A 14,274-nucleotide genomic window follows, 5' to 3' on the forward strand; every position below is an offset into this window, starting at 1 on the left:
GCGACAGGCACTCTGCCAGTTTGGTATGGGCAGTTATAAGTCCAGAGGGCAGGGAAGCTGGTAGGGGGGGGGGGGTGTTGGATGGGGGGTTTGAAGGTACTTTTCTTTGTTAGTTTTTTTTCATCGACACAGAATTTCAGGCACGGCGAAGGCACAAAAGCTTTATTACATCACCAATGCACACACACTGGGATAAAAGCATCAAAATATTAAGTTGGAATGTCAAATTAAGAGGAGTATTGTTCTGCAGTATATCAAGAAACAGGGCCCTGATGTTGTGCTTCTTCAAGAGACACACCTCATGGGTCACTCCTGTAGAGCGATGAACCGGTGCGGATATAAACTAGTGGCACATGCAGGATTAACGACCGGCTCCAGAGGGGTGGGCATTATAATTAAGAACACATTCCCTCTTAGCATAGACTCCACCAGGAACGATGACAGGGGTCGATATATAGGTATCACTGGGTCCTGGGAGGGACGGGTCCTCACACTGTTGTCTGTTTATATTCCACCTGGCCTCCAAACAACTACGCTCCTCTTCCGGAGGGGCTGCTGGTGTTGGGGGGGGGGGGGGGGGGGAGGGGGGCGACTTTAATTCTGTGTGCTCGGGTGGGCTGGACCGATACCCTCCTCGAGAGGAGTTGGGGCCCGCTTCCTGCTGGTTACCTGGCTTCCTTGAGGCCATGGGGCTTATAGATACCTGGTGCACGTTCAACCCAGAGACAAAGCAATAAACATTCCACTCCGGTGCCCACCACAGTTTCTCCCGCCTTGATTATATCTTGGTTCCCAGCTCTCAAACCTCATACATCCACAAGGTCCGACACTTAGCTAGTGGCATCTCTGATCACTCACCGCTGTTCTGCCCACCCTTATCTTGGCTGATAATCAACCAATGGACAGTTCTTTAACCACAGATGAAATATCCCAGGCAATTAGATCACTTCAATCGGGTAAGGCCTCTGGCCCTAACGGAATCCCTATAGAACTGTATAAACTCCACCCGGACACAATGGCAGCCCACCTTAAGGTCATGTTTGAGGAGAGCAGGGAGTCAGGTGAACTTACGCTGGATCAGCGCATAGTTAACATTGTTGTCATCCATAAAGACGGCAAACCTAAAACAGACTGCGCTTCATATCTACCTATTTCTCTTCTCAATGCCGACCCTAAAATTCTCTCCTCTCTTATTTGCCTTGGCACTTGAACAGTTAGCGGCCTGGATCCGGCAGAATCTCGTGATCCGTGGATTCTGTTGGTCAGCAGACTAGGAAGACCGGATATCACTTTACGTAAATGACGTTTTACTCTATCTCAACAACCCCCGAAAATCACTAATAGCTTTACTAGACAAATTGCTAGTGTTTGATAGATATTCCGGATTGAAGATTAACTGAGCTAAGTATCATCTGTATCCCCTTCATGGGGATATGGCAGTTTTGCCCTCTAACTGCTCAATTCAACTCAGTAAATCGGGGTTCAAATATTTAGGGATATTCGTCTCCCTAGATTCCACGCTCCGCTATAACAACAATCTCCTTCCCCCTCTCCAGAGACTGAGGCGTGACATAGCCAGCTGGAGAACCCTCCTGTTGTCCCTCCTCAGGAGAGCCGCACTTTTTAAAATGATGTCCCTCCCCCGCTTCCTCTACGACTTGCAAAACTCACTTGATGCTGTCCCCATTGCTTACTTTAAAGAAACTGAACAACTCCAGGGGGAACTATTATGGAATGCACCACCGCGTATAGCCCTCAGCAAATTGACTTTGAAATGGTATGATGGTGGTATCACGCTTCCTGCCTTCAGGATAAATTTTTGGGCTGCTCACCTGGCTGCCATCAATCAAGGCACCTATGGGGCCCCCTGATGACCCAGGCTAACGCATGGATAGGTGGCTTTTCCCGGGTGGGAACTACAATAGACCATTGTACTCCAAACCAGTTCTACCTCCACTGATTGGCCCCACTGGGCACTCAATAACTGTCTGGCACGCTGCCAACAGATCTCTGGGATGTGAGGGTAAATTGACATTGGCCGCCGTGCCCCCCCCCCCCTCCCCTTTATGGGATTTCGCGAAACTGGGAAACCTGTGGCAGACTAAGGGATTCGACAAGTGGGTTATGATTGGTTTCTCCCACAGCCAAAATATTTGGGAAAATGGAGACATAAAAATGTTCAATTCACTACAGAAAGAACATGAGCTGGCTGACTCAGAACATTTTTGTTACAGACAAATATGGCATTCCTTACGCTCATCCTTTCCCAGGGTTTCCTGTTTGCTCAACATATGGGAGCCAACTGACCTAAACACACACCAGACGCAGTGGACCACACTTGGATTCATGGTGGCTAAAAGGAACATAGCCCAGGCTTGGGGGGCAGCCGCCCCTCCTACTCTGAAAGACTGGAAGACTAGCATGGACTGGTGCATGTTCTGCAAAAAAAACTGTTTATGTGGCTCATGGCTGACCTAAGAAATGGTCCTGGATATGGGGGGACATGGAATTTCTATAGAGGAAACATCTGTACCCCACTGCAACAACTAGCCCTTGATGACTTGCTTTCACCTTGATTTGTCCTAAAAGTGTAAAATGTGCATTATGATTGTCAAATTTGAAAGTGCTTGATCAGACTGACTGTATCGCTGTAATGTGTGCTCGCGGTCGATGGTTGTTAATAAAAAGAAAAAAAGAAACACTTGCACTTGACCAATAACAACTCTTTAAGTCAAGTCTTTTTCAGCTAGTACAGACGAAACTGCAATGTCCCTCGAATGCAATTCTACTTAATGCTATAAAGACCAAACTTTAATCCTTCCACTTTCCGATGATCAGTTCTTGACCCCATAGTGGAACTTCTCCAATCTAAGTATGTCCCTGTTCATCTCTACACCCACTTACATACAAGAGCATATTCGGCAGTACCACAAGCATTCAATCAATCAAAAGTCTTTATTTCGGTTTTACAGTACCATAAAAGAAGTAAGCACATGAATCTTGTATGGCAATGGTTTAGGAAGAATGGGGCCCCTGCCTAATTGGATGAACCCTGGCGAGGAAACAGCATGTGGGGGTAAATGTGCACCGGGTTATGTGCCTGGTTGAGAAAGGGGAGAGAAAACTAACCTAACTAATGACTAGAAACACTCTAGTGTTAATTTATTATGATATTTTATTTTTATAACATCTTTTTTTCATAGCAATTATTTTTTTTAATTCATTATAAATACAATTTACTATATATAAAAAGGACAATACATGTGCATACGGTGAAATAATAAACAATTAAATTAATTATTGTAAAAAAATACAGAAGTGCATTCCTTTTTCAACGCGTTTCGGCGTAAGCCTTCTTCAGGAAGTCTGTATTCATGCACCAATATCTTAAATGGCGGATGAAGCACGAACGATTGCTTGCAATCTGAAGTATAATCTGGGAATCAGTCCACCAGCTGGTTTATAGTTGTCGGGTAAGTATTCTGAGGATGGTCTGTGGATACGCAGTCGATAAATTCTCCTAGGTTCACCGATTACATTGATTAATAGCGTGGTATTCACTCCATTCGAAATAACTGTATAGAGGTGTAAGGTTTCATCAATCAGAGGGCGCCGGTTTTATAAGGGAGAGATGTAAACCCTCATGGATCCAATGGGGACTCCATCTATAATCTTGGAATTCCGTCCGTCGACCGTTCGACCATCCGCAGGTCCCGATAATAAATGGGGATTGTATGGCAATGAACAGGGTAAAAGGTACTATAAAATGCTCCCTATACAGACTCTTGGAAATTTAAGAAAGAAGAATAATAATTGGCAAAAAACTTGACACAAAGTTACAAGTACATAAAGGGTACAAAGATAAACTAATTTCAACATTTAAATGATTTGTCCTATCAAAACAGAGCTGAAGTGCTAGTGCCTATATAGATTTTGTTTTTGTCTTAAATTAGCAAATATGCAGCCTGGTTACGCAACAACATTCATTTTAAAACCCGTGCCCCAAATGACCAGTAAAAGGATAAATGTTTAAAATAGTAGCATAAAACCAGTTATTTACAAACCAAAATGCTAGTGCAGAGTATGCGCCCAACTGGTCTAATCATTTAGATTTCAGTTTGTTTTATTCATGTCAGTCAGGGAAGTAGATAGAGCCCTCCTACTAATGGCCCAAAATTGCCCCAGAAATGTTGCCTTTGCACAAGCATAGAGTGGTCTCACATCCGACTTTAAAATACGTAGGGCGTCTTTATGGCTATGTGTCCCAAGTTGTCTGCATACCGGAGTTAGCCAGTTCCTTCTAGGTCTGGCATAGGCAGCACAGGCAAAGAATACATGGACTATTGTTTCATTAGGGCATGGACAAGAGGGACAGCCCTTCGGCTGTAGTGTATTTGTCAGCCAAGTGTTAGTACAAGCATTGATGAGTAGGCAGTCGTATCTAAACTGAGTATACAGTTTTCTGTGTGCCGGTACTTTTATAAAATCAAGATAACTTTCTAACCGACTGCTGGATTTAATATCAGTGAACACATCAGTTAAGCAGCCATGGCGTACTTTCAAGAAATTCTTCAGTTCTACCCATGCCCAAAACTGTGATTTTAATAGGTCCCTAGAAAATGTGGGTGGAAGAACTTCTAGCTCCTTAGGCACACCTATGTCTGCCCGTATGGTATTTATGTATTTAATCCACCCAATTTTGTGGTCTGTGTCTAAGGCAGAAACTTCAGTAAAAGCAGCGGCATAGGACGTCAGTTCGGGGGTTGTGACCAATCTATGCCAGTAGAGCAATGGGCGTAAGCTCACCTGGTCATTGATAGACTTGACACCCATGTCAAGTTTCAAGGGAAGGAGGGGAGTGCTCTGTGGAAGTGATACCAGGCTCCTAGGAAAACTTGATTTCTATTGTTGACAGGATGTTAACATTTATGGAACCCCACAGTTCTACCCCATAGAGCACACTACTCACAACCTTGCAACTATATAGCTTAAGTACGGGGGCTACAGGCCTGGTATAAGAGAGGCAGTGCTCCCGTCACAAGGCCCCAGTTAACTGGGAACATTTCAGGGACACCCTCTCTAGATGTTTCTTCTATGCCATTCCCTCGGACAGCTTGATTCCCAGGTAATCAAACGAACTCACTTGTTCGAGCGGGACATTATCAAGGACCAGGTTACCTTTAAAAGATTTGTGGGGCTTTAGCATCATCAGCTTAGTTTTAGTGGTGTTCATGACCAAAAACCTCTCATCACAAAAGGTCTTAAAACAATGTAAAAATGTTTGTAGGCCCATGGGAGTTTTGTACACCAAGAGGGTGTCGTCTGCAAACAAAGTAGCTATTTTGTGGTTTACCAACTAGGGAGCGTCGGCTGGAGCAGAGCACAACAGATCGGCCACCTGGTCTACATAAAGGGAGAAGAGGGTGGGGGTCAGGACACACCCTTGGCGAACAACCCACCTGATCTTGAATGGCTCGGTGTTTTGGCCCTGGCTTCCCCACCTTACACAGGCAAAATTATCCTCATGTAGCCTAATAAGTAGTTCTAAAAGTTCCAAAGGCATACCCATGTCCCGAAGGACTTGCCAAAATAAATCCCTGGGGACCAGGTGGAAAGCTGTTTTAAGATCAATAAAGGCATATATAAACTGCCTTTGTCCAGCACAACTACCTTCCAATACAGCAGGACCAGGCGAAACGCCTGGTCCATAGTCTCGGCTTCCGCTGAAAGCCCGCCTGGAGAGGAGAGAGGATGTCATTCTCCTCCATCCAGGTCTGGATTTTAACAAGCAGCGAGCGGCAGAAGACCTTCTGGGCACAATCTATCAAGCTAATTGGACAGTAGTTGGTGGGCTTCGACCTGTCCCCCTTCTCAAACATGGGCATTACTTCTGTCCCCTTCCAGGTGTCCGGGATGCTCCCCTAGCCCCCAAGTAATATTGTTGGCCAGTCTCATAAAATAAGTTGCCCAGTGTTCCCTGTCAGCACGAAAAAGGTCTCCAGGGATGCCATCGGGACCGGGGGCTTTTGCTGGGATAATGGCATCAAGGCAGCACAGTATCTCCTCCATAGTGAACGTGAGTGTACATACCGGAAAACCTATATCATGGAGCGTCTGGGAACTATCAATAAAGGGACCGCTAGAATATAGCTCAATAAAATGTTCATGCCATTCAACGGCCTGAATATTATTTGCCAAGGGAGATGTACGTTCGAAATTACTTTTAGACACCATGGACCAAAACGTCAGACTATCAGGATGCCCAATGGCCTCTCCTAGCTCTTCCCAGCTCCTCTCCTCCCATTCTTTTTTGGCTTTACCCTGCGCCTGTTTATATTCCTTCCCGGCTTTGCGAATACTCGCTGGCTCTCTGTTTTTAATAGCAACAGTCAGTCTCCCTCTCAAGGTCCTACACTCTTTATTGAACCATAAATGTCTTCCCTGATATAACCTGGTCTTATGATTCGGGGCGTGAAAAAAGTGGGCCAGGTGAGCAAAGATTCCCTATGGATGGTACTACAACTACTCTGTTTAGGCAAGTCCGTGGTCGCTAATGTTAGGGTCGCAAAATGCTTAATTAGGGCACCCTTAATCAAATCTAGCTTGGAATCGTCCACCAATACCACAGGCCATTTGAGTCGTCGCTTATCGCTTGTAGGGGTTAAAATCTTTGTGCTTAATGTTGTTGGGGGATCTCTCCCAATACCACCACAGGGATTATGAATAGACAGAATAAGGGGGTTATGATCACGGTCACACAATGGGATTATGACCATATCCTGTACCAACGGCCAGAGTTTCAATTCCACTAGTAAGTAGACATGCCTACTTTACCCATTTGGTCCAGCAAAAGTAATTCCTACTCGTCTGTCTGAAATAGTTCTACCATTTGTGGCCCTTAACCTATATTCTAAGGATATCGCGTTTAACTGAAGTGCAGCTTGCGACCATTTTTTGATCGGGGTGGGTTCCAGCAAGGGTACCCTCCAGAATATGTCCTCTTCATTCACATCTTTGGCCTTTGCCCAATCAAGTGGTTCAAAAGTTATGCTTGTGCATGTTCTGCAAATTCAAATGCATCAAATGAAATACATCACCTGCTTTGTAGTAGTTTTCAAGTTTTACAGAGCCTTGCAACAGGCAAACAGTGGTATTAACTTCTGACAGACCAGTTAAAGTGCAGCTACAAGAGCTTCTTATCAAGAAGCTACGCTATACAAATACTAGTTCGAAAAAAACAAAAAAGTACCTTCCCCTGCGGAACAGATGTAATGTAAAGGAAAGTTGGACATGGTTTCTCTCACAGAGATCCAATATGGTGATCTACATGGATTTTCGAGGCATCAAAACAGTATCCTCTGCTACCAACAAACCACTTTTAATCCTTGCTCATAAGAGGGGGAAAAGTGTTACTTTAGATTTAACTTTATTTTGTTGACTTTTCTTTTCATAGTTGGCACACACAGAGGGTAGAGGGCAAGCGAATGCCCATGGTTGCATCCAACAACATGCAGATTACCTGAATGAGACAATGCAGATTCTGGTTTGTTGGTAGAGAATCTGTGCTGGGAAAAATTGAAGGCTGTGTAGAATATAATCTGGACCTTGAGCCATTATCCTTCAATTGACAAAGACATTGAAATGGCTGCAAAGAAAAGCTCCCCCTGTGGTAGGTTTCGTTATAAATATATATGAAAAGGATTTCACGGACCAGGACCTTCTTCTAGCAAAACTGATGATTACACTGAAATGGGAAAGGTCCTCACCTCCCAACAGTGCAGCTTGGAGAGATGCTGCCAGTGCGGGCCGAGGCAGTGGCCCGACATAGGGACGAGCCATAGGTCTACACGGTTGCCCAAGAGCTCCGGTGTGGAGCCACCTATTGTACCAGTTTATGTACTCTCAGGAGGATAACTTCTCTTTCTCATGAGTTTCCCCTCCGGAACCTGTTTTGAAAGTTAGTTTGGGTCTTGTGTCAGGGTTCCCAGTCAGATAAAGTCACATGGAGTGAGTTAAGGACAGGTGCACCTCTTTATTCCTTTGCAGGTGACGCCCCGAGCGCGTTCACCTGTTTCTCTTTCCATATTGTGCGCCCTCCCTTGGGATAGGTTTTATCACATAACCCCATGACATTTTCAATGTTATCCTGGATATCGATTAATTAGCTCTTCATGAGTCCTAGAGTGCCCTCTGTCTCCTCCCTTTCCTAGTTTATCGCATAATCACACCTTTAAGTTTGACATACATATATATATACACGAGCAAATGTCCCAAGAGGGGGGAGCGTTCTCTAGCTGTCGCTGGCGGCGAGGAGTGGGACAGCCTCGCTATACTTTTCGAATCAAGATCCTCATCACCTCACCACTTCAAGTTGGTTTAAGTGCTTTATTTTCTGTAGGTTTCTCCCACCCTACGCGTTTCGGACTTTACCAGTCCCTGGTCACGGTATACAAACAATAGTCCCTTGTTTGTTTTGCAAATTTATACAAAAACACCCACATGGCCGGTTACGATGCATTATGGGTGTTGTAGGCAATTGCAGTATTTCTGTTGATTTTCAACAGTTATCAATTTGCTTTGAGTTAGCAAAGTTAATGTATGCAATTTAAATAGGGTAAGTAGTGGTAAAGTTTATACCAATACTGATCTATTGCCTCATGTAATGTGAAGGGAATAGATTAGATGACGGACAGTAAACAGTGAATTACAAATTGTCCATTAGTTAAGTTGTTGGCTGAGTGCCTGATTATAACCTGACCCTATAAGCAATTGTAACTCACAAACTCTTGGCATTTTGACAAATAAAGTTTCTCACAATTCTGCTTATTTACCACATTAATTCATACTGTGCATTAGGAATACATTGAATTTTACATTGAAATTTCAGTTATGTCCATGATTTCTGTATTTACACCAATAAATCTAGTCTCTTTTTAGTCTCTTAAGATGCTTTTTTATAGATGCACATACATCTCATCGTCCCCATTCAATCCCATCGGGGTCTTAGTTTTAAATCTTATTATCAGTTTCGATTCAAGGCGGCGTAGCTTTGTAATTCGATCTCCACCTCTCTCCTCTTCCTTGATCATAGCTATACCGGAGTATGTTACATCCTTCCAAGTCTTTCCAGGGTGTGTTTTCAGGTGCTTTGCTATTGCATAGCTGTAGTCATCATTTGTTATTGAGCGAATGTGCTCCAATATTCGCTTTTTTAGAGCACATGTTGTCGATCCGATTTTTTTCCCACAGAAGCACTGTAGTTGATATACCACGAATTGGGATTCGCACGTAATTTTGTCTTTGATTTCAAATTTTCGATCTTTTGGATCTATCAAGCTTTTAAGATTTTTACCAATTTTACATGCTTTGCATGTTGGACATTTTGAAAAACCCAACTGTCTTCTTTCTAACCACGTCAAGGGTTTGATTTTCCGAAAGTGGGTGTTCACTACTGTGTCTTGTACAGAGGGTGCTTTTCTGAAAGTGATTAGGGGTCTTTCTCCTATTAACGTCCAATTTCAGATCTTTTTTAAGCACACTCCAATATTTAGTCAGAATTTGTCTTATTTTAAAGCTTTCTTTTGAATACGTTAGAATCATTCGTGGTTTGTCATCACTCAATGGGCTTTCTCTGGGTTACGGTATCAGAGTCTCTGTTCTAGTTTTGTTTCTCGCTCTTTGTTCCCCTTGTCTGATTTCTGAATATTTGTATCCACGAGCAGTGAACCGTTTTTTAGTTTCTGCAAATTTTGTCTCCATTTCGAGCTGTTCAGAACAGTTGCGTCTCATTCGGAGAAATTCTCCGTGCGGGATACTTTGTTTTAATGACATGGGGTGGAAGCTTGTACCAAAAAGGACACTTTGTGGAGGTCTTTTTTCTAAAGACTGTTGTTTCCAGTTTGTTGTTTTTTATATAGACCTTGGTGTCTAAGAAGTCAATTTCTTGTTTTTGAATGTTGTAAGTAAACTTCAAACCTACTTCATTCTGGTTTAAAGCATCAATGTATTCGACCAGTTTTTGCTTAGGACCTTTCCAAAGGACGAAGAGATAGTCGATAAATCTCAACCATAATACCACGTCCGTGGTGTAATATATATATATATATATATATATATATATATATATATATATATATATGTATATATATTTTCTCTCACTCACTCACTCCTCTTCCTCTCCTCTCCTGTCTCATTTTCGCTCCTCTATCAACATTATAATGACATATTCAATCATCATGGGTTTGTGTAATCCTATTCCATTGCGATGTACCCGGCTAACCATTTCTGTGGAACTTGATATTGAACTGTATGTTTTGGTTAATGCAAATTTCAATTAACACAAATAATATATGTATATATTCCTGGGATGCTTTGACAATGGAGCTGTGGACTTTGCAGTGGTTACAGTCACCACCACAAATCTGTGAAATCTAAAATAGTTGCCCTCAGGTTGGCCAAGAACCAGAATTTGAACCAAAAAATATTTTCGGATCCTGGCCAGAAGGAGTAAGTGATATGAATTACCCTTCTGTCAGTTTTTCGATTATTGAACATCAAGAATAAAGTGTGGCATATGACTAAACCTGCTCACAAGCTTTTTTTTACTATTAACATGAGATGTTAACAGCAAGCATGCAAGGCCAAGACTTGGAGCACAAGCAACAGGTCTAGCACAGCCATTAACTTGTCAGCTAATGCTGAATAAATGTGAGAAATTGTGCTACCAAGACCAGTTACAACACATTAAAACAAATGCAAAGCCTAAAATTATTTGGGTATAATGAGGGGAGACCCAACATGTTCCTAGACAGCGAGAACATAGAAGATGTGGTGAAAGCAATAAACAATGGCTCAACTACTACAAAATAACACATTCAATAACCATGTGATATTACAACACGCCTGCTGGCCATGCTCTTAGCATTCAACATACAGACACATCAGGCAAGGTTGCATGCTTTCTGGGCCCAGCTTCCAAGCTTTTTCGTACAATGATGCAATCTTTACCACCAGGGATAATCTGTGTTGGTGTTACCATCCTACTCCATTCATGGTTTCAACAGATCTCATCTGTGCTAGTCTATAGCAACTCCCTCAGCCAGACTACATACTTAGAGTTTGTGAATAAGTAGCTCCTTTCCAAGGATAAAGAATGTATTGGTTTTCTGCCCACTTCTTACTCACCACATGAATCTTCAGGTCGATAGACAAGCGTACATGGTAGGGAACATCATACTCTCGCATGTCCAAAATATTATCTAGCTGGTCCGCAATCTTCTTGGAGGTTCCTTCGTCCTCCCCAATTGCCATGCTGGTGCCAGCAAGAGCACTGAAAAGGGAGAAGGTTGAAAATAATATTTTCAGCAGTGCTACAAATAGGCGAACATTTCCAGGTTATAGAAGGGCATGCATGTTTCCCTACATCAACTTCACACAATGACTTGTGGACTTCAGGAATCAAATGTCAGAGTCACATCACACTATGCCTTAAAAAATAAAAACAAAACCCCCAACACACATACAAAAACTATGCAACATTGTTAAAAAACTCCTTTCAAAATGCAAGACTACCTAGTATAACCCTAAAGCAAATAAGTCATACATGAATGAGTGTGCTGCAGGGGTACAGACCAACCAGGCTCCATCTATGGAGCCCGGTGCACCAAAAATGTTTGACATTATGAAGGCAATCACTGGCTTAAAAGAGGCCATGTTGGTGAAAATCGATACTGTGGCCATTGAGGTGGGCCTCCTTCACGCAGACTTCTGTAGCATTTTGGAGAAGGTGACCGAAACAGATGGACACATCACAGAACTCCAGCAGGGACTAGTGACACTAAAGAAGACTGTGGCTTCATTCCAGTTGCTCGACACCCGCAAGGAGGAATTGATTAAGGATACGGAGGGGTGCTCCAGAAGAAAATATCAGATTTGAGGACATCCCAGGAGGAGCAGAGACAACCTGCAGAGCTAATCCTGGAGGATTGGATCACCACTGCTCTGAAGCCACAGAAACTTTTCAAGTTCTTCACGATAGAACATGCCCACTGAGTGTTGGCACCCGTGCCTCAGCCAGGAGCACCTCCTTTTGTCATTAATGCCAAGCTTTTCAATAATAGGGCTCACAATACACTATCGCAACATATTTGGGTGCATTTGTGCTCCACAATACAAGAGGAGGAACATTATGGTCTTCCCGGACTACACCTGCAAGGTCAAGAACTTCATACCGACCTAAATAAATCTACAAAACCTGGATCTTTGGTACAGCTTAATGTTCACTGCAAAACTCGCTGTACAACATAATGGAAAGGCTTATTTTTTTGCTACCCCAGAGGAGGCTAATGACTGACTTGACCGCTTGGGGTAGCAATTGGAAGACCCCCTCAAGCCGCACAATGGAAGGTAATGCTAGCGGCTGCAGGACCCTCGTTTGAGTCAGAACTCCAAGGGCTCAGAGGCAAGGACTGAGGTCCGACAAACGGAGGATTGTGGTTTGCCTGGATGAAATACTGGTAGACTCCAACTGTGTGCTGGATACCCGTGAATCGTTCAGGCTCCACGGGGTGACCAAAACTACCTGTGTGATAGCACTGACTTGGGACAATGAAAGAGGAGACAGAGACTCTGCTGCCCTGGTGACAGGAACGCCGCTGTGGACTGTGGAATCGTTCTTTGTAATGGGGGTTACCACTAGGATCTGCATCCCATGCAGACTCAACACAGCTGGGGACTCCTGGAATCTTCAGATTCGAGACTGTTTGGGGTCTTCCATACAGTAATGTATACTCCTGGATACGGTCATTGGGCACACTGTTTATGATGGGGAGAGATACTGTTTCAAGCCCTTTGTTGTTCTATGGGGGGGGGATGCTTATTCTGTGATGTTATTTAACCAACTGCGATTGAAGCCTTTTGACATTAGCTTGACGGAAGCGATCGAGGACTACCGTCCCACTGGGGCAGCTCGAGTGACATTGGCCTTGCTGTGCCAGCATGATGCTGGGTTCTCAGCAAGATGCATTTAAGGACATTGAGGCCTCAACCTCTGTGGGGTGCATGGGAGGTAGCTTCTGAGTGTTGGCCCGGATGTTATGGGCACACTGCCTATGATTGGGGGGTGGTTTCTAGTTTTGCAGTTATTGGTTGCACTGGGGTTGCTCCATGATGCACAAAACAGAGGTGCTGGATGTTAGACTGGAGTGTTTGCAGAGTGTGTGGGGGGAGAATGGGCTTGCGGGGGCTCTACTTAACACCTAGGATGGATCAGACCTGGAAACTGCTTACTTGGAAGGTTATGGGCCCCAGCAGCCCATTAAGAGGAGGAGGGTGTATATGTACCTGAGGAGGTATGTGATCTCAGTTTCTTTGCTTCAGGAAATGCACATTTAGGAAGACTTTATAGGTCAGCTATGCAGATGATGGAGGTAACGGATGTATGCGATCTATTCCAGTTATGCTTGGGGTACTGATCTGGGGAACCTTTTTCAGCTACAGGGGTGGAAGTGGACTTGGAGGGTAGCTACGTCATTGTATCTGGTTTGTTGGATGCCAGGGTACATTGCTTGATAAATGTTTATGCCCTTGATGTGGATGATGCTGACATTTATGGCAAGTTGAGGAGGGCTGCTACTGAATATGTTTGTCCTGAGGTGATATTCACTGGGGACTTAAACTGTGTTTTGGGATGGATCGTTGCACACCCACCCAAATCCCCCCCAGCCCCCTCCTGAGGTAGATACGAAGCCAGTAATGACTAGGGTGCTTCGAGACGTCATGCAAGTACTTGGTCTCCAACATGTGTGGAGGGAGTGCAAGCCACAGAGCAGCAGCTACCCATGTTTCACTCCAGTGACAAAGTCACATAGCCATCTTATTTATTGCCTGTCTGTTAACCTGATCCAGAATGTGGTTATCGCCTCCTATCTGGCTATCTCTCCGATCATTCCCCTCTCTTATTTTCCTACAAAACGAGTAGAGGGGCACCAGAGTCCCTCTTTGGCAGTAGAGGGTGGAAGTCTTGGGGGATCCTGTCTTTTCACCTACTGTTTCGGAGGTACTGGACTATTACTTTGAGGAAAATTGGAAAAGCACAAACACTAGGGCCATGGAGTGGAATGCTATTAAAGTGGTCCTGCGGGGGGAATTTATGAAGACTGTGAATGGGGTTAAAATGCTGCTCGCTCGTATGCTGGATGTACAAGAAAAGAGACTGGGCGAATTGAAGAGTGCCCGGCTGCGGAGCTGCATCAGTTGTTGGGGGACTGGCCTAAA

General features: G+C 43.9%; 1 protein-coding gene across 1 annotated transcript in view; it reads right to left on the reverse strand.

Annotated features, from left to right (window-relative positions):
• Positions 1–14,274, reverse strand: part of POLE (DNA polymerase epsilon, catalytic subunit) — a 300,678-nt gene that overhangs the window by 230,453 nt on the left and 55,951 nt on the right. The window contains exon 7 of the mRNA XM_086943189.1: positions 11,185–11,329. Within this exon, the coding sequence (XP_086799315.1) occupies positions 11,185–11,329 (145 nt within the window). The remainder of the gene's footprint in view (positions 1–11,184; positions 11,330–14,274) is intronic.

Source organism: Lissotriton vulgaris, chromosome 11 (genome assembly GCF_964263255.1).
Source record: "Lissotriton vulgaris chromosome 11, aLisVul1.2, whole genome shotgun sequence".
Lineage (NCBI taxonomy): Eukaryota > Metazoa > Chordata > Amphibia > Caudata > Salamandridae > Lissotriton > Lissotriton vulgaris.